The 20,828-nt window shown below is 41.5% G+C and overlaps 3 protein-coding genes across 7 annotated transcripts; all 3 read right to left on the bottom strand.

The window, feature by feature from the left end:
* Window positions 1-728: 728 nt before the first annotated feature.
* On the bottom strand, window positions 729-5,772 carry LOC105703610 (lysyl oxidase homolog 3A). 3 transcript variants are annotated; one of them, XM_012432108.2, is made up of 9 exons: window positions 5,601-5,772; window positions 4,623-4,908; window positions 4,078-4,224; window positions 3,349-3,636; window positions 2,409-2,615; window positions 1,809-2,106; window positions 1,200-1,328; window positions 985-1,108; window positions 729-893 (listed from the first exon to the last, which is right to left on the bottom strand). In XM_012432108.2, exons 2-9 carry the CDS (start codon window positions 4,768-4,770, stop codon window positions 771-773), a joined length of 1,464 nt encoding a protein of 487 aa, XP_012287531.1. In that variant the 5' UTR covers window positions 4,771-4,908; window positions 5,601-5,772; the 3' UTR covers window positions 729-770. The 3 variants fall into 3 exon arrangements, with proteins under 3 accessions (XP_012287531.1, XP_012287530.1, XP_012287532.1); XM_012432107.2 differs by having other exon boundaries at window positions 5,658-5,772; XM_012432109.2 differs by having other exon boundaries at window positions 4,623-4,893; window positions 5,658-5,771.
* Window positions 5,773-12,423: 6,651 nt separating this feature from the next.
* On the bottom strand, window positions 12,424-18,893 carry LOC105703775 (G protein-coupled receptor kinase 5). 3 transcript variants are annotated; one of them, XM_012432425.1, is made up of 8 exons: window positions 18,142-18,893; window positions 16,011-16,950; window positions 15,842-15,937; window positions 15,242-15,599; window positions 14,032-14,938; window positions 13,400-13,537; window positions 13,196-13,324; window positions 12,424-13,042 (listed from the first exon to the last, which is right to left on the bottom strand). In XM_012432425.1, the coding sequence occupies exons 2-8, from the start codon at window positions 16,060-16,062 to the stop codon at window positions 12,941-12,943; spliced, it is 1,782 nt and encodes a 593-aa protein (XP_012287848.1). In that variant the 5' UTR covers window positions 16,063-16,950; window positions 18,142-18,893; the 3' UTR covers window positions 12,424-12,940. The 3 variants fall into 3 exon arrangements, with proteins under 3 accessions (XP_012287848.1, XP_012287846.1, XP_012287847.1); XM_012432423.1 differs by having other exon boundaries at window positions 18,415-18,893; XM_012432424.1 differs by having other exon boundaries at window positions 18,466-18,893.
* Window positions 18,894-19,418: 525 nt separating this feature from the next.
* On the bottom strand, window positions 19,419-20,699 carry LOC105703694. The gene is made up of 2 exons (XM_012432271.2): window positions 20,624-20,699; window positions 19,419-20,483 (listed from the first exon to the last, which is right to left on the bottom strand). The coding sequence occupies exons 1-2, from the start codon at window positions 20,696-20,698 to the stop codon at window positions 19,434-19,436; spliced, it is 1,125 nt and encodes a 374-aa protein (XP_012287694.1). The 5' UTR covers window position 20,699; the 3' UTR covers window positions 19,419-19,433.
* Between the last annotated feature and the right edge of the window lie 129 nt (window positions 20,700-20,828).

Raw genomic sequence — 20,828 nt, 5'->3', positions numbered from 1 at the left:
ACAGATTTTCAAAAAAATCCACTTCATGAAACTCTCGACCAAGAGTTGCGTCTTCCCTTGGTATTTAAATTTTCTAACTTAAAAAAGCACATGTTTTATCTCTTTTTACCCGTTTTCTTAATTTCCGAGAGTTTGGGGAGATGTGGAAAAATCAGAGAAACTTTTTATGAATTTTCTGGAATTTTTTACAACAGGCGATGCAGCCGTCGCGACGCTTCGACGCGTATAAGGCGCTCGAGTCGCTCTTGTCCCGAAGCCATATCTTAACTCCTTTAAGTGAATTAACCATTTAGCCACATCGAATTGCACTAAGGGCAGCGATTTAAAACGACAGAGCAATTGTTCAGCCCCGATCGTTGCAAGACACCTCAGGGTCGCCCTTCGGAATTGCATAATGCTCCACTTTCATCGTTTAACACACCACGCTTGACTTTCGTCATTGTCAATATCAATTAATTACGACTAAAGCCTACACTTTTCGAGATAAAATAAATGCCCAGACCCTGGACGCGATCGAAGTGAATCTTCATTTATTTTTTATTTCACTGTTAATCTCAATAATTCACTGGAATATAATTAACCAACATTAACAAAAACGTTTGCGAAGAATTCTTTCAAATATGTAATTGACTGAAAATAAGGAAAGTTATCACAAATTGGGTCAATGCATATATAACAAATTCAAGGTTTTCCAGCGACCTGAAATAAGAATAGTTACAGATTGGAAATTCACTGCTAGATAATTTCAATTTATTTTTTTAAATTTGCATTCACGGTCGCTGGGTCGTGCAACTGTGTACAGTAGCAAAGGTTTCCGTGTACAACAATCGACAAAGAGCAGCATTGTTGTCGAAGGACATTTCGCCGACTTTGAATTCAGGATTCACAGCGACCTGAAATTAAAAAAATAAAAAATTCAAGCACATTTCAATCCCTTGCCATAAATACAAAAGATTTTTTTATTAACAAATTCCATTCTCTCACTTTAAATGTATATTGGCCTGGGTCTAATTCCGTAATATCCACCCATTGACAATCGATATTGTGTTTGTATATGTCGCTGCAATTTACCGAGATCCCCTGATCGCCATAATTCGCACATTTGTACCTGAAAAATTGCATCTCGCGTTAAAGTGGAGTTAGGATAAACTCACAGTGCTGATAAAAATTGTTTAAATTGTTTAAACAGTCTATTGTACCTTGGTTGAACTCCCGGCATGCATTGGTTGTCTTCTAAACAAAAAGAAGCTTTGTGACCCTCGGCCACTTTTGTTCCGTTCGAGTTCATGATATCAAAGGTGGCGAACACCTCCATCGAGTGATAGTGCCTGCAAAATGTAAATTAATTGGATTAACATACAACATCTCGGTGAAATCAGTGTATTCTAAAAAATCATAGGAAATTATTTAACGGCAGCATTTGTCGTTGAAAAAAAAAAAAATAAAGAGATCCTTGAAGTAAAGAAACGCTGTGCTCGGTCGAGGTTCATGATCTTGTTCGAGACGCAACCAGTAATTGAGCATTAAATGCTTAAACATGACATACCTTAAGATATTGTATATCGACTTTTATCCCGTATTTTCCAACCTCTTGCAAATTATTTAAAGGAAAAATTATAAAAATAATGTCAATAAAGTGAGGGTTGAAAATCCGAGAAAAATTCCAGTACGTATTGCGGTCTGCAGGGATTTTCATTCTATTCCCGTTAATGGCGTCGGAAATAGCGAACGTCGCCATAGTATGTAAATATGTAAATTTCGCAAAATGTAAATTAATCGGAGTAATGTAAATGTTGTATTGAGCTTACATGTGACATGCGTGCCACTGCCACAAATGTTTCGGCACGAATGGTCGAAAATCGGCCGTTCCCACGTTGATGATTCTGGCGGTGAACCGCAAAAGTCTTCTGGTCTCCATATGCCAATCCGCCGAGGATTTCTGAATTTCATAAGCCCTCGAGGCTACGCAATTTTCCTCCATGGCACACTGAAGCCAATAGAGTTGTCTATCTTCAAGATACGCAGTTCTGGTAAGCTCGAGATGGTCGATTGCAAGATCCGCCATCCTGGAAACGCAGATAACCCCGGCGATGTTTTCCCCACCTCCTGGGAGAGAAATTACCATTAATATTTTCATTAACTTAACATAAGTCAGAAGTCTCATTTATGAAACTTTTCTCCTGTGTGTCGAATCGTATCAAACTTTACAATGTGAACCTGAAGGCCAAAAGGAAGATCTTGGGAACCATTTAATTTCAATTTTTCCAGAATTTCTTTACTACCATTTTCTATCAATTTTATGAAAAATGAAATTTCATGGGTGTCGGGACCTTCCTTATAACTCAATTGATTCATCGGATGACGCTTTGATATCGCCTTAAAGATTTCCGGATTTAAGTTTCACGTACCGGGACAAGTAAATTGAGCATCCCGTAGACATTCGGAGATGTTGGTTTCGCCACCTTCGCATCTCACTCCGCTGATGATAAGAGGGATCTTTTGTCCCCCAAAATGACTGGTCCTGACAGCATCCGAAGCAAAGCCTAGTCCCAATTGTCGGCAAACAACGGCAGCTTCTAAAAGCGACCATCCGTCTCCACAAACGACGCCCCAGTCTGAAAGCAGGATATTTCTCGTCCTTTTGTCCAAACAATTATACAAATAACACAATAAAACCGTCATTAAGGCCGCTAAACATCTCCCATACTTAACCAGTACCCAAGCCAGAATTAAATAACAATTAGTAGCACCAGAATGTAATTAAAGTTTGCGCCCGAGCTGTGGGAACCAAAATGGCGGACCTGCACTCGCTCTTCCTCGCAAATCTACACGCGTCATATATTTTCTGACACACATAATAAAACCGTCATTAAGATCGCTAAACATCTCCCATACTTAATCAGTACCCAAGCCAGAATTAAATAACAATTAGTAGCACCAGAATGTAATTAAAGTTTGCGCCCGAGCTGTGGGAACCAAAATGGCGGACCTGCACTCGCTCTTCCTCGCAAATCTACATCCATCATATATTTTCTGACACTGCAGAGAAATTCCCTACACGTCCCAAGAGACTAACAGGTGAATGATAGTCGAAGTAGACGTGGGAATTTAATAAACCAGTAGATAAGACGATAAATACAAGAGTTTAGGAGCCGTGGTGCCGCCATCTTGCGTAGACGAGAGGTACTCTTAGAAAGTAATGGAGCATTAACGTACCCGTGTGTGTATAACAAAAATCCCCACAGCAATTTACGAATGACAGGGATCGAGAATACCGGAGGAGATTCTTGTTTAAGAATCGGCAATTAAAAGCGATTAATTAATGACTGGTTGAGAGATTAGCGTCACCTCCTTTCCCGAGCTTCATCTCCACCCTTCCCTCAGTGGAAGCCCGACCCCCTGCCAATCTTATCGGCACTTTCTTCCTCCGAGCCGTGCCAATCTTCACCTTCTTCAAGGATCGACCTTCGTTATCAATCATTTCTTCAAGCCGATTTTCCGGATTCCGATGCAGAGCGCATACGACACCAGCGGCTTCTCCGCTGCGGCAGTCATTCGCTCCCCAGCCGTCGAAGCGACAACACCTAAGTTCCGATTCATTGCCTTGACACTGCACATTGTCCATCCAAAATCGCCCTAAAAATGTGAGCCATTAAAATCTCTGTATTAAAATTTAAGGGGATCTAAAAACATGATATATATACACAGCAAAAATTCAAAAAAAAAAAAAGATATATATAAAACATTTCTCTCCAAAAACTGGGTGCACGGAATTATCTGAGCCTTTAACCCTTGATAATGGAGGCTATAAAAAAGAACCCGTTGCCCGTGAAATTTCTATTTTCGAAAAAAATGTTCTACTCGCACAAGAACCAAAAAAGATATTTTTTTTTTTTCGAAAATTGAAGTTTCACGAGCAGCGCGTTCTTCCTCGTCGCCTCCATAATCACGTGTTAAAGTTTCAGATAATTCGGTGCACCCAATTTTTGGAGAGATAAGTTTTATATATATTTTCACCTTTTTGGTATATATATATCACACATTCATATCACCTTAATATTAACTAAATTGTTTTACTTCTCGCCCTGCCGAAGCGACCGTCAACGGTGGCCTCTTCCGCAGCAGGGAATCCCAGTTGTCCACAAACTACGTTCGCTTCAGGATCATCCCACTCGTCGTCGCAGACACAGCCCCACTTGCCCTCGTGGAGGATCTCCACGTTTCCTGGATGAAAAGTAAAACAAGTTATTTAATCCGATTTTTTATGCTCCACGCATCCTAGTCGATAAACAATGCGTATACCGATTCGTTTTTACGAAATTTAATTAGTTCCTCATCTCAATTAATCTCCTCGGTATGTGAATGGCAACACTTATTAAAGTGAAAATTTAGTTGCAGGTAAACCTCACAGATGGCGCCGTTAGTTCATTAGAATGGCATTTTTTCTTCTACCTCTTTATAACAATTCTACGGAAATGACACGTGAGACGCTTCATTTCATATATGGTATAGACGAAATTAATTATTATTATTATTATCTATGTATAATAAATTTCATTTATTTTATATATATGTATGTAATAAATGATTTTATAGGTCATTCTTTTTCATTTCAGATTCACCTTCGTGGTCGGCCCTCCCGTCGACGAGTCTCACCGCACCTTCCTGTCTTTTGGACTTCCTGGAGGATCGAGGAACGTTATCATGGATTTTTCGAGTGGCGAACACCGTCGCCACGACCACTGTCGCGACTAGAAGAGGACCACGCATTCCTGTTGAAGAACCTGAAGAACCTTCCTTCGAATGCGTGGAATTTCTCGGCGATGGGTCACCGAGGAGAAAACATTCGGAGACGAGGAACTGGAACTCCTGGCACCTCTGAGGATGTTCGTCCTACCACTCAGAAAACTAAGATTCGATTTAAAGTTTAGCTACTCACTGAGAAATATTTTTTCTCAATTTTCCTCCTCACAGAATTGGGAAGAATCAATTTCTATGTTTCCCACTCGACAATGTATGAAGAATATCTTTTTTAATTTTCTACTTGCAGAGTTGTAAACGATACATTTTTTAACTTGTCATTTCCTAAATGATGAACGGTCGGTTTCTAATTTTCCTACTCCAAAATGATGAACGACCAATTTCTAGTATTTCTACTCTCAAAATTATGAACAATCAATTTCTAATTCCGCTATTCACAATATTAGAAAAAATATACTTTCAATTTTCCTACTCCGAAAATGATGAACGATCAATTTTCCAAATTATGAACAATCAATTTCTAATTCTGCTACTCACAAAATTAGAAAAAAAAAAATATACTTTAAATTTTCTTGCTCCGAAAATGATGAACGATCAATTTTCCAAATTATGAACAATCACTTTCTAATTCTGCTGCTCACAAAATTAGAAAAAAAATATACCTTAAAATTTCCCACTCCAAAAATTATGAACGATCAATTCTCCAAATGATGAACAATCAATTTCTAATTCTGCTATTCAGAAAATTAGAAAAAAATATACCTTAAAATTTCCCACTCCCAAAATTATGAACGATCAATTTCTAATTCTGCTACTCAGAAAATTAGAAAAAAATATACCTTAAAATGTCCCACTCCCAAAATGATGAACGATCAATTATCAATTTTCCTACTCACGAGAGTACGAGTGATCTGTAAATCTTCCACTTTGACATAGAAAATCTAATCTAGAATCGGCTACTCTTCAGGGTACGCGATTCCGCACCGCGAAACCTTTCCCGATCAACTGAGCTCTCTTCGAATCATTCTCGACCATGCACACACTAAACTGCAATAATAGTACCAGCAATAGTAATCGCGCTCGTGCGCTATCCCCCGCCTCGTCCTCGCAACGATTGACCTAAGACCTTGTCTTAGAGACATTTAACGCATTTATTTTCTGCGAATTGCCGAGAGTTTAAACGGCAATTATCGCCACTCTTGACGCGTAACAATTGACTCGACATGTTCTCTTCTCTTAATGGAGGAAAACTGCACCTAAGACAATTCCACCGCGAGCGCAGAAAATATTACAAATTAAACAAGATTTCGAGAGACTGGACCGATAAACAATTTTCGCAGCGTTGAGTCTCTGCAAAAGAAAGCCGTGAAAATTATTCCAACTAATTGTACCGCTTGAAAATTTAGGCCGAATCGATCAGTGAAAAGTACTTCAGATTTATCGGGATAAATTAATGGGATAAAATGATCCTAATTGAAAGAAAAGTGTATCTGAAAATAAATTCGGAAAACGCGGTATTAATTCTTCCCCGGCAGAGACGATTCGAAATTTAAGCCGAATCGATCAGTGAAAAGTACTTAAGATTTATCGAAATTAATTAATGGGATAAAATAATCCTAATTGAATGAAAAGTGTATTTGAAAATTTGAAAAAAAGAAAGAAAAAAAAAGATCAATCGTGGAAACTCGAAACCGGAGACAAATCCGCACACCGCATGCATTACGTTTCACACCCGGTCGATTTGCGGCAATTGTAATTTAATACGCAAACCCTCGACGGTATTAAATCCCGCAGGACTCGTTTTCGCACTTTCGAATTCCCGTCCTTTTGCTCTGGGAATTTCCTTTTTCCCAGCCACTCGGAGAGAGGGAAACGCTGCATTATACGGTTCTATATATTTATACATAAACATTTACCTATCAATATACTCGTAACAATATTCATAGCAGTCACATTACTTAAACCTAGCTACCTAGAAATGATTTGGCTCGATCTACGGAAGTAAATGAACCTACAAGTACATTGAGCGAAAGAATCTCTTTCCAGAAGAAAAACCAAGAAAACCATTTTATTATCAACTATCAACACTACAAGATCAAATGAAACTAAGACAAAACACTTAATTCTCTGTCCAACTCGTTATCGTCACATTTCCTGTGCAATAAATGCATTAGAAAGAAAGAAAATGATTATTTTACAAATATCTTGATTTTTTAATATACATATACATGACCCTATCATGTCACCCTAATATTCCCAAAAATTTTTGTTAATTCATTTCCACCTAATTATTACCTCACAATTGTTTGGGCTCTAATCCTGATTCTTACAAAATACATTTCATCGGCAAGAAAAAATTCACATGAACAATTTAACAAGTAATAAGGTAATAAATCTTTCGCTCAATGTAACGCGCTAAAAAAAGAGTTTCTTTCTTTTTTTTTTTAACCCTACGCCTGATTCGTGATTTCTCTTTGTCTTGCGTTTCTCTTTTGCTCTTTCTTCGATCGTACAACTCTATTTTTACATTCCAGATTGGACCCCCCGGGATTCTGTTTTTTTTTTTAATCCGAGACGAGGGGATTCCCTTCTTTCCGCTATTAACACCTAATTAGCGTTAAAAATTAAATCAAACAACAATAGGGACCTTATCGCCATAATCGGTGTATAATTCTTGAGTATTGTTCACGTCTCGTTACAGTCAAAATTCCTTTACGTGATAACAAGAGGAATGACATCGATTACATGATGGGCGCACAAATTAAATAATTAATCAATAACAAAATACCGAATATATTTAATTTTATCCGAGAATATTAAAGCAGTGATAAGGACCTTATCGCCATAATCAGTGAACGATTCTTCAGCTTTGTATCTCGTTACAATCGAGATTTTTATGCGACGAGGGGATTCCCCCCTCTCTGGGGGTTGTTATCATTAGAAATTAAATATATATATTAATTAATTATGGGACATGATTTTTAAAAAACGAGCGCACGCTCGTGGATTTCGGATTTAATGAATTCCCGAGGGATCATGATTTTTCGTTGATTTGCTCATTTCTTTTTCTTTTAACAGTAATTATGATTGAATTCAGATTTAACATATATATATCGATAGGGACCTTATCGCCATATTTAATACATAATTCTTGAGCTTCGTTAAAATCTCGATTTTTTACACCACGAGGGGATCCCCTCTCTGGTAATAACCATCGATTACAGATAAAAAAATCAAACGTAATTTAATTAATTAAATTTCTTATCAGCGAATGCCGAGACTCGCTTATCAATCAGAGCTCAGGTCGGCGAAGATTGCACTTAAATTCTAAAAAGAGAAGGGTCGCTCGCATTGAACGTAATTAAAAAAAATATATATATAGAATAATAGAGAAAAAAAAAATAGTGGACATGATACAAAATTTACAAATGTGCGAATTAGGTATCTCTAAACAGATTGTTGATAAGCGCTCGAGGAAAATTGACACGTCCGGTCTTTTATCGCACATTGTCGAGTTTAATTTCAATACAGGAGTATTTAGAGTCGAAGTCGCCTACCTATACAGCCGAGTCTCTTGGCAAAATCCCCTAACTAATATCCCTAGTCTTTAATGTACAAAAGGATGTACCTCTTATAAAAGTCAAAATATTTAAATATATCTCCATGGATATCTCTGATCTATCGGACGCGGATCGAGACTTTAGTCCGGGTTTCTTGCGGCTCTTTTTTTGTCATCTTTTATTTTTCTTCCTTTCTTCTTTAGCGTCTACCTTTTTCTAAAATATGCTCTCCTGCCTTTCTCTCTTTTATCTTCTTCTCCCTTAGGAAATTCCAAAAATGTCGAGCGCTTCTAAATAAGGTAAACGCTTCCGAAAAATCGCCAAATTAATGGACGATACTTGTCTAATTGCGCTTGCGATTGCATTTTCTTGTTTCCTTACTTTTCTTTTATTTCACGGAATTCGATGGACGTACAACAATGTAATGTCTCGAAAAGAGGCAAATACTTTTCTTATCGTAATTAATTTTATTTGCGCTTGCAATTCAATTTCCGTATTTGGGTTTTCTTTCTTTTTCTTTTCAGTTTCGCGAAAAAAAAAAGTGGAATTTCAAAAAGGTTGCAAACGCATTCCCGAAATCATTGGAAAATACTCTCCTATAGAACGTTTAAATGACACTAACGTTATCGCAAAACTAATGGAGAAGTACGTCCATGTAATTGCAGTCACGTTTGCATGTGCAGCTTTTAAATACAATCCTTTTCTACCTTATACAATCGTCGATAAGTCTAGAAATATCGAACGTCAAAAAGGGAGGAACGCTATCGCGCAGCTAATGCAATATAGAAGGTCGATGCATAAGTAATGGCATATTTTCACACGTTACGTTACGCGCTAAAAGCGGCAATACTTATCCATCAGCCTAATACCTTTCCCTTTCATATCCAAGGTACATGGATCCGAAAAATATCGAACAAGAAAGAATGCTTTCGCTCAACTAACGGAAATTACTTTCCCGACATTGCGTCCTCGTTGCACACCGAGAAAGGAAAAAAAAAGAAAGAAAAAAAAAAAGAAAATGTCATCGAACCAAAGAAACCTTCCTTCGTATATTTTTTACTTCAAGGAATAATTTATTTGCCCAGGATAAATTAAATTAAGGTCGCATAGAATTTACTCCAGTTTGAGTGAAATAATTATCCTTTAAATTGACACAATATTTCTTAGATTCGATGACACCTTTTTCTCAGTGCACGACAATGCGAAACTGCCGCCTAACAAAGTTACCTCGCTAATTTAACAAATTAATTTGTACTATACGCTTGTTACACGCGTGCGCGAGATTCACGCAAACGCAGAGAAATGTACCATAAATTATAAAAGCGGTCAAAGTAAAAAAACCACCAAAAAAAAAAAAAGAAGTCGAGTCGAATTTTGGGGATAAACTTCGAGTGTCATGCACTACAATCGCACTGATGTGGATTTAATTTTTAAATAATAAAAGGAGTACCGAGACCACTTTCATAATTACAGGCCTAATTATCGCCTTTACCAAAATGACAAAACCACATCCGCCCTCGAATGAGTCCGCTCAAAAAATCAATATCAATTGTTCTCGCAAACCAATTCCATCGCATCTCCCGCACTTATAAAAAGAGGAAAGTACAAAAAGAGAAAAAGAAGTACAAGAGGAGGGACGACTGTCCCTGAAGAGTCCTTTCCTATCCGCCGAAAAATCCTTCGCAATCTTGAACGATTCCTAAAAAAAGCCGCCAAAGTATATTAAATATGTACAGCGTCGGAGGAACAAAATAAAAAAATTAATGAAACGGAATATGTACAATTTGTCTGTACACTTGTGCCTGTGATTTGTTAAAAAGAAACAAAGAAAATTGTCCCCGCAAAAGGAGGTCGCTCGCAGATTAACTCCGAATAGAGACGAATGCTCGTTAAATGGTATCGTAAAAAATGATTCCATTAGAAAAAGTCGTTGCAAAAAATTAATCACATTAATGATTAATGTGGAGAATTTACCGGAGTCACCGAAAATAAATCCCTGAGCGAAACGTAATCGAGAGGGGATTTTCCAGTCTCTCTTTAAATGCGTTAAGAAGTACTTACACGTATGTAATGTATGTACAACTTTTAGGGTAATTTTAAGGCCCCACTTTTACCGTCAAAGAATGTCAAAGACGCATTTTAACAGTAAAAATGAGGCATTGAGAACGAATTCTGCGATTTCGAGGACGCGTAGAAAGAAATTAATGCTTCAATACATATATGTATATATAAAAAGTATTCAATGTATATAAAAGGTCTTTCGTTAAATTGTACGCTCGTTTCTCGAATTCCCTTAAATCTGGCTGCACAAGTAACGATTAATCCGCTCTAACCGATTCCAACATTTAATTAACAAATTAATAGACTGACTCGACTTAAGGCGTTAGTAATTCTACATTAATGAAACGTAAAAACATTTATAAAACTCGCCTCCAAACTTGCAAAATTTCATTCCTCGAAAAGGGCCTTCATAATCACGTGTTAATGATTCGAATGATTCGGTGCACCCAGTTTGGAGAAAAATTAAATAAACATTTAGGTTTTATATATACATATATATATAGAATGACGCTTTCATATCACCTTAAGACAAGATTTTCGAAAGCTTGACATCCCCTTAGATTGCACGGATTCTTTTCATCCCATCAACATTGTCTCATTCCTCTTTAATGCTCTGATTAACCGACTTAGATTAAGGTAATGAAAAGAAACTAGTTGCACGTACTAAATTAAGGTAAACTGCTCGGAGGAAGAGTAATAACGCGGTCGAGAGTCGGTGATTTTATTACGTAAAAAAATGTAAAAAATCATATGTACAGCTTGCCCGCGCAGAGTCCGACACTAAAACGAGACATCCGCTCTTCCGTAAATCATACCTAATTTCGGAGTACGCGACTCGCAGTCTACGACATTATTAAAAGATACGGCACATTAGACATGCCAGAAAAAACTCCACCCGAGACCATACGATAGCGTTATTTCAGTTATCAGAATTCTTTCCAGCCGATCTAACGTGCTTCACCTTAAGGCGATACGAAAGTGACAATCTTAGGGAACAATTTCCGAAATTTTACTTCAAGTACCGATTAGTTCGACATTCTGCCGCTTGAGCGTGGAGGCTCGGAGGAAGGTCCTGTCGGCCACGAAGTTTTAGATTTTTAATTCGCTTACAGACACAGTTTGCACACAAACATTTGCCTGTAATCATTTCCACAGACTCCACATTTCCGTGATAAAAATTTCACCCTATTCGAAAGGCCCAAAAAAGGAAAAATTTCCCTAAACGACATACGTTACTTTCGTACCGCCTTAACGCCGGCCGCAGAAAATACCATTCTTATCGTGTCCATTGTGCGAATAAACATTATCCCGGGGAATTCTTACATCGTAGATCCACCCCCTTATCAGAGGGGAGGCTTTAGCGCGACTTTTGAGCAACAAAAGACACATCCCTTGATCGTGTAAAGAGACGCGATACGACGCCGCGTTACCAACGTTTCAACATGGCGCGCGCGTCAGCATTCCGACTTCCTAGATCCTAAATTAAAATTGTAGCGCTTACGGAGGACGTCCTAACGAAAAGTTACACGGTGTTACGAATTGACAAGTCCCGCAGGAGAGCAGGAGGACCAGGATCCCGAAATGCATCGCCTACGTCGTTCTCATCGGGGGCTCGTTTGTGCAAAAATAGAGAGAAAAAAAAAAAAGAAGAAAAGTTACTCGAAATTAAATTCAGAGCCGACGAGCGAGATTCGACTTTATAGTTGATTAGATGTCTAAAATGTCCGCTTCTTGAGGACACGAGGCCGCTTAGACGTTTCTTTAAATGTAAGGTCTTAAGGGGGTGTGAAAGTGGCATCCGAAAGCTCAATCGTTCATAAAACTTTTCTATGAACTAGATGTCTCAAATCGTTTCATACTTTAAAACGTGAATACGGAGACCCTAAGGTAGGTCCTGAAACTCCCGAAATTTCATTTTTTCTAAACTATTTTTAAAATACCTATAAAGAAATTTGAAAAGAATTGAAATTTCATGCGTTTCAGGACCTTCCTAGTAGTCTCTTCATTCACGTTGTAAAGTTTCAAACTATTCGGTGAACCGAGTTGGGAGAAAAGTTGTATAAAGAAAACCTCTTCGAGGCCACTTTCACATCGCCTTAAAGGAGGAGGTTCTTAAGCGAATGCAGGGTCGCAAGGGGCAACCTCGACCTCACCTCGAGGTTCGATTTGGTGAGACATGGTTAGATATCGTCTAAAGCGACCGCTTCTTCATGGTTCGAGGCCGCTTAAACTCAGTCTAAATTAAAGGTCTTGGAGAAGAAGGTCCCCCGAAGCGGAAGCGGTATCGACCTCGCCTAGAGGTTCAATTTCAGACTCGATTAGACATTGTCCGAAGCGTCTACTTCGCCCGGAGTCGTGATCTCCAAGTCGAGCGGTTCTCCCGCGAGATGGCGCAGCGGTTGCTTCTCCGGGGCTTAAACTCTGTCTAAATTAAAGGTCTTGGAGGAGGAGGTCCTCCTGAAGCGGAAGCAGCATCGCGAGGAGCGGCCTCCCCGATGACGCCGCGACGAGGACGTCGCCGACGAGGGTGTATCCTCCCTTCTGGACTCGGTCCTGGATCAGCTGGCCGGCAGTTCCGAGCTTTGGCTTTGGCTTTGCGTAAGTTCCATCAGGTGGCACTCGGAGATCGGGATCTCTCTGGTCCGTGCGCTCTGCTTCTTCTGAAAGCGACAAAACGGATTGAAACGGAAGTTCTCCAAATTTCAGACCTACTATTTCAGACAAAGCGGTCGGTCTTCGTCGACCGATTGAATCAAGCGACTTAAGTCAGCCCAACCCTTGTTGAAAATAAAAATGGCTGGTTCCTTGACTACCTTTCTCCTGAAGGGGAAGCACCCTCTGTCCTCGTTGTTCGCCGGGGGATTGTTGATCATCAGATCCGGAGTGGGTGTGTTGTTCGGGCCGAAGACGTTCAGCTCCTTAAAACACTCAGTCTCTATCATCTGGAATTGAAACGAGCGTTGTACATTGACTCTAGACGGGAGGATTAATTAGAAAATGGGTCACTCCAGCTCTACCTCGTTTTGCCATGGAATGGATACGCTGCCGGTATTGAATTTGCTATAAAACGTGTCGTCCGTAGCGTCCAAGTTAACACCCTTAACCGTGGAGAACTGCTCGATGTCCAGGACGTCCTTCGCGTACACCGCATGAGGCTGCAAATATATAAAAGCATATTTAAATTCGCATGTTCAATTTTCATTTCATCCGAGTATCCGCACTTTCATGTTGCGAACTCGCACGTCCAATTTTTGTCGCACTCAAATATCGGCATGTCCAATTTTCGCCATGTCGCGTGGAGCATGTCCAATTTTTGTCGCGCTCAAATATCGGCATGTCCAATTTTCGCCATGTTGCATGGAGCATGTCAAATTTTCGCCATGTCGCACCGAGCATGACCAATTTTCGTAATGTCGCATAGAGCATGTCCAATTTTCGCCATGTCGAATGGAGCATGTCCAAATTTCGCCATGTCGCATGGAGCATGTCCAATTTTCGCCATGTCGCGCATCCATGTATTCTATTAGCGTCATACTCGAGCGCATAGTCGATACCCCATACGCAATAAAAAAAGCCCACAAAGACACAATTGTACATTAAAAAAAAAATTAAAAAATGAGAATAAAATCTCCTCAGCATCCCGACTCACATCCGGAATGAAGGGAGGTTCCCACATGCCGGCCTCGAGTCTCTTCCAGTTGAGCGAGTGGAAGAAAGCGTGCAGCTTGACCTCCTTGGCCCCGTGCCTGCCGCACTTGCATCCGAGCCTGTTCTTCGGGCTCTTCTTCAGGAGCTGCTGGCAGAGGTTCTTGGCGTCCTCGGTGAACTTGTGCGAGTACATCTCCTGGTCCTCCTTGACGCGCCTGTCGACCTCCTCGCGCTTGACCTTCTCCTTCCTGGCCCTGAAGGGAGCCTGTCCCTCGATCATCTCGTAAAGAAGACACCCCAATCCGAACCAGTCCGGCGAAAAGGTGTACTTCTCATTGTCTATGACCTCCGGGGCCATGTAGCCGACGGTGCCGACCCGACCTCGCACGGTGTCACCCTCGGAGATCTCCACGGCGAGGCCGAGGTCGGAGATCCTGACGTGGCCGTGGTCGTCCAGCAAGATGTTCTCCGGCTTGCAGTCCCTGTAGACGATCCCGCGCAGGTGCAGATGCTCCAAACCGCAGATCACCTCCGCCGCGTAGAACCTGGCCCTGTTCACGTCGAATCCCGGCTCACCACCCATGTTGTAAATGTGGAACTTGAGGTCGCCGCCGTTCATGATGGTCAGCACCAGGCAGAGGGCGTCCTTGGTCTCGTAGGCGTACGCCAGGGAGACGACGAACTTAGAGTTGATCTTCTGGAGGATGTTCTTCTCGATCAGGACCATCGCCTCGCCCTTTCGCTTCTTGATGCGCTTCTTCTCCAGCTTCTTGCAGGCGTACATCTTCCCGGTCGCTCGGACCTGGCAGGCGCAGACCTCGCCGAAGCCTCCCTTCCCCAGGACGCGGTACATCCGGAAGGTCTTGTAGGTCACTGGCTGTGCTTCCAGCCATTTCCACTGGAGGTACCTGAAATCAGCACAAGGATTCCTTTTTAGAAACTAGGTGGAGCTTCTTCATCTTTGCGTCCCAGTTTTCAAGGTACTTGTCGAGTCCTTGAGGAATCGATGGAACTATGGGACTCGGTCGAAGGATTCTTAAGGTGGAGTGAAACCTCCCTCACATCACTCGAGTCTAATAAGATACTTTGTTTTAAGGGTATTAAATCAACATCGACACATGAGCACTTAAGGATTATCCTGACACTTTCAACACTTGGGTTTCACTCCACTTTAAATTGTATATGGAACACTTTAGAAGGGGAAGTCGCACCTGTAAAAGTACAAGCTGTTGAGGAAAGCCGAGAAAGGCTCTCCCGCCAAGAAAGCTTTCACCGTTTGGGCGATCTCGACGAAGAGCTCCTTGCCACCCGAACCGAGTCGTTCCTCGCACTGGGCGATCAGCGAGTCGTTCAGAATGTCGACCACCTCGGACCCGTTGTTCTTCAAGTACATCTCGAAAAGTTCCTTAGCTAGTTCCGTCCTGTTCTCGTCCATCTCGATTTCATACTTCTCTATGGCGTCTAGGAAGAGGTTGTACCGATGGTAAGCGAGCTTCTTGTCCTGACAGAATTGTCTGAAGAGAAGCCTACCGATTGGCTGCTGGTCCACCACATAGCTGTACTTGATGTCTACGGACAAGAACCATCATTTAGAATGTAACTTATACACCGAGCGAAACAAAATCACTTCCCAGAAAAAGAAAAAGAAAAATGGCCATCGACAGAATATAATCGAATGGAATTACAGCAAATTACAAACACTCAATTTTCTTAAGCCCCGATTTACCAAGTCCTCACGTCCCCTTAATTTCTCTTTCTCCGAAGGAAACTTCTACAAACAAAGTAGAGCATGACACGTCCATATCACTTACCTAACTTATCTTTTAGGCCAATGCACTGCGATATGTGTGGAAACTGCAGTATCTTCCGCCATTTTTTGCTTTTCCCCTTGTTGCTGTCACCACCACCTTGAGAAGAGAATCGAAGCCACTTAGAACACAGTTACACGAGAAACACCGAAGTAGCTACAACTCTACGAACCTTCTCTCGCTTTGAGGTAAACAGTGTTCGCGACGATATTCTCCAACTCCATCAATTCCAGTTTGATAGGATTTCCTTAGCCGAATCGGATCGAAGAGCCTAGCCAGTCGGTAAGATCGCCCTACCGATCGGTCACGAATGTCACGTCGTCGCTGTCGTCTTTTGCGCTCATCCATCCAGTTCGGTCTAAGAAGAGCGGTTCCCATCTGCCTGTGTGCCCCGATGAAAACCGTGCTTTTCTTCTGAAATCCTCGAAAACTGCTCGTCAAGTCCTCTGTCCCCTTCTTCCAGCTCACGGCGAATATCCACAGACTCAGCAATGAACTTTCAATTACGATCTCTTTACTCAAATTCTTCGATGCAGTGGGTTACACTCTACGGTCTCCCCAAAGTAGTCTTCCAGGTATAACCCTGTGCTTCGATTCCCACGGTCCTGATAAGCTTTCCCTTCCTAAATCTCAGGACTCATTCAGCCGATGCAGACACGAGAGCACGATGAACTCTTTAATTCAAAGTCTTCGATGAAGTACATTCCGCTCCACATAGTTTCTCCGAAGTTGTCTCCCAGACGCAGTCCACTGTCCTGGTTTCTGCATTCCTCGCAGCCGTAGTCTTATTTCTCAGGACTCGTCCAGTAGTCCTGATCCCTAGCAGGTCCGAAGGCGAGCGCGAGCGCGAATCTTGCCCGAAGAGTCGCGTCCGCGCCGCGTGGCTGCTCCTTCGGTTTCCTGGAAGCCTGCCGATCTCTCTTAGCATTGACCCTCCAAGGAAACTTGCTTCGAATGATACTAGCGACGACGAGCACGTCTCGATTCAGCAGCCTTCGAGGCCTCCCAGCCTGCCCTCAGCCATGGTCTACCCCTTCCTTGACGATGAGCACTGCCGAAGACTCCCTTGCGCTTCTGCTCTTCTCAGAGGACCAACCACGTCGCCAAGCATTCTGAAATTTAACAATAAATTGATTAAATAAAATAGTTCAATCATATCGAAGTCAAGAAATTTAATTTAATAATTTGTTAATCGAGATCCCCTCTGCGCTCTTGGAAAAGTGAAAAGAGTAATCTCTCCAAAAGGTTGTTAAGTCTAATGGGACTAATTGGAAGCAGGTGAATCATCCAAATGCCGCGCATAATTAGCTGGAAAGTTTCGGAATGCATTCCTCATTCCTTTCTAATTAAAGGCTCCCTTTTTCCAAAAACCGCTAATCTAGAGATTGCGTCCGGATTATCGGGAAATCATTAGCAAACGGTCTAATTAATGTGAGAACGGAAGCATTTCTTCCAAGGAATGCCTAAATATGCAGTGCGAAGCTCTGTGCAAAGCAAAGAAGTTCTGCCCATAATTACAAAAATGTTGTTTGCAATTGCTCTTTTCTTTTTACATCAAAAACACATTATTGTAATTTAAATATATGCGACATAGAATATCAGATAAATCCTTATTATCTCAGATTTTTCACTGAGACTTTTACGATAATTACAGACACAATTAAAGTCTAATCTCTCTAAGGTCTATACTAATAACCTCACTTTTAACATTAAAAGTGCCTTTTAGGTGTAGAGCTTCCTAACTACATTTCCAACTTAAGAAGGCACAAAGAAGTCTAAAATATAATGTTCCTCTCTCGGTGATCTCCTTCAAGACGTTCCTTGCACAGTTCTAAATCAATCGTTACAAAGCCGTTTCATATTGCTCCGTCCCTCTTGCTCCGATATCTTTATACATCTTACCCGAAGTAAACTATCATCGTAGCGTTACATTCAAGTTTCTACCAAGCTCGCTTTGAGACATGCATCCAAAATATTAGATTCGTTCGAAATATAAAATACGGTTAAACCTTCATGCCTCCTCACCGAGTCAGAACCGAGTACCAATTTTCTTAGCCATGTGTTTAATTAAGAAAATATTAATTATGTAAACAAATTCACGATATCCTTATCTTAACATTTTGTTACCTGGAGAATTTAAGCCCACTGGCAATAAACAATGCAATAATCGAAAGTAGGCACGAAATTTAAAAGCAGATATATCCTCGATAGGAATCGCACTCTCGTTGGCATATTTTTAATAGCCAAAGCATTAATTACATGAACAAAGTCACAGCGATACCCTTATCGTCAAATTTTATTACCACAGGTGCATTTAAACCCGCTGGCATTAAACGGCGTGAAGGTTAATATCGGAGGCGCGTCCTCGAGGAGCGGCATGGGTGGAAACGTCATCCCAGGCAGCTCGCAGGCATGCGTCATATTTAAAAATGCTTAAACTAAGTTCTTAACGACTATTCTGAACGAGCCGGCGCCGAAAGCGACGCCGCGGCCTCGGGCGCGAGGTTGGAGCTGAAGAAGAGGCGAGGCCCAGTCAGGGTCGGCTAGTAAGAGCAGCAGACAAGACAATGGCCGACCTGATGTAGGTGATAGTGTTCCGAGAGGCGCGCGATGACAAGGGGACGCACCGTTACGTCGATCCTGGGTGAGCGGCCGGCGAGGAACAGCCGGGACGAGCGGTCGCGTGGCGCGACCGGGGTAGCCGCGCGTTTAGGTGTAAAGTCCGCGACGCCGCGACGCCGACACGACGAAGGTCCTCCGGTCTCTCGCGACGAATGCGTGCGAATCGGTGCGAATACAAGATCGGACAAGCAGTCGCGTGCGCGCGCAGATTATGGCCGCGTTGGAAAAGTTGCGCGGCGGTGAGGCCATCTACCAGAATTTCGGCGTACTATGTACGTTTCGTTATGCGCCAGCCCCCGCCAAATTTGAATCTGTGAACATCCCACGCAAGATTCAAATCAGCTATTCTTCCACTGATCAAACACACAGGATGGAACTAATGAACTTATCCTCAAACTATGCAAAATAGCTCTAGATATAAATATGGATATAAGACAAGCCGTAAAAAAATTGGCAATGAAAAAATCTTCAATACTCTAGTCGCAATAGATAGGAAAATAAGTTGACATTAATAGTCTGCGCGATGAAGACTCTGGAGCATAACCAATAATCAAACAATGATCTTTCAAGGATTCCAGCAATTTTATGCTCCGGTTTATAACCTAACATTCTTTTGAATGGACTAAATACCGCTTTCGTTTGTCCATTAAAAATATGTATGAAGTTCGATGGACTAATTAAGGAAAAGTGAATTGTATATTATAACAGTGGACGGTTTTACAAGGAGGCACCTGTTACACGTTTTTCGACAGAATGTGAAATGTTGGGAAACGCGTTTTTAATGGAAAGTTAGGTGTTCGACACATGGATTATATATGCTGCACACCTTGAGGTGGTTTTATCTTCTATTTTCAATAAAGTCAAACCGTTATTTGACTTTAAACTGAATAAAACACCGCATCGTAAGCATCAGTTATAATATGGTAACTGATCGAGCAGCACCTGTAAAGTAGAACAATTTTAATGTTAGATCTTAACTTCTTTTCCTTGACATCCTGTGATTAAATTTATCATTACCGACACTATTACAGATGCAGCAACGATCGTTCTCATCCTTCCGCACGTGTTCCCGTACCTTCTGAACTGCCTTCTGCAGCCACGAGGACTGTCGAGAAGGATACTTCTTGTTATTTACAAAATTAGAGTAAATCGACTCGCAACAAAGATCCGGTTCCTCTCTCTCGTTTCGTTCCTCGACGGCATTCATTTGCACATTCAATGAGTTACTTTTTTTCACTTTGTCAGGGTCCTTCCTCTCGCAACAGCACTTAGAGCTTGTTGTACTCTTCGGTTTACAGGTGCAACGATTTCTGCTACTTCTGTTTTTAACGCGTTCCTTACTCCTCTTCTTAGACCGATCTTTGTGTTTGCCATTCGACTTACTGGGTAAATTCTGTTTCTCCCTGTGACGTTTACTACCCTTCATTTTCTTGACAGGCATTTTTTCTCCATTTCCAGGTGTGTTAATTTCATAATCATCGATGCCTGTTGCTGCCGATACAGACAGTCCAAACGAAGACGTCTTTGAAGCTGATTTCTCCAGTCTTCTGGTCTCCAGTCGTATAGCTTCCTTCGTCATGAGGTCATTGTATTGTTTAAACACAGTGTTATACTCATCGATGGTCTTCTTAATATCGTTCTCTGTAGGAACAGGACGACACGATATGTCTGAATTCATTGGTCGGCAATTGGGATGAGAAATTGGCCTGCCAGACATGACGCAGCAGGGACTGTTGGTCGTCAACTGACAAGGTAATCGACAGGATCCTGGCATTCCGTACCCAGGATTAGAAGCATAAGGGACATGTGAAAAAGGCTCTCGAATGAAATTTTGACCGATGCAAGTGCATGATGTACAGCTGTCATCCATCGAGCAAAGTTGGGGCTCAGCTCCGCCACCCTTGTTTCTGCACATCGAGTCTTTCTTTCCTTCGATGTCTGATCTGCTGTTGGGTCTCTCCATTTTGGAGTTTCTGTCAGGCTTAACTCCATCGCGGAAATATGTCCGCCGGGGCGACAAACACTGCAATTACGTGAAACAACGATTCAGTACATCCATTTCAGAAAGAAATTTTATAAGATCCTTTAAAGACCATTTTCATATCCCCTTAAGCTACCAAATTTCTTGACAGAGGTTCTGGGCCAGACGAAAAAGCGACTCACCCAAACTGTGGCAATCACCGAACACATACAGGAGATGAAGGAACTGCAACAACAGATGCCAAACCATTCGAGCATGTCTCGCGCGTGATTCCGAGTCGAGATGTTCCACACTTCGAAGGCATGCTGATTACACTTACGATTTAGCGACTATCCAGACTAACCAGACTCGTTCTTCGCAGATGGAGCAAGAGAGACCTGTCAACCG

The sequence above is a fragment of the Orussus abietinus genome, unplaced genomic scaffold (genome assembly GCF_000612105.2).
Source record: "Orussus abietinus isolate OABI.00-Male unplaced genomic scaffold, Oabi_2.0 scaffold43, whole genome shotgun sequence".
Taxonomy (NCBI): Eukaryota; Metazoa; Arthropoda; class Insecta; order Hymenoptera; family Orussidae; genus Orussus; species Orussus abietinus.
The sequence above is the reverse complement of the archived record's forward strand: the minus strand, read 5'-3'. Positions and strand labels throughout refer to the sequence as shown.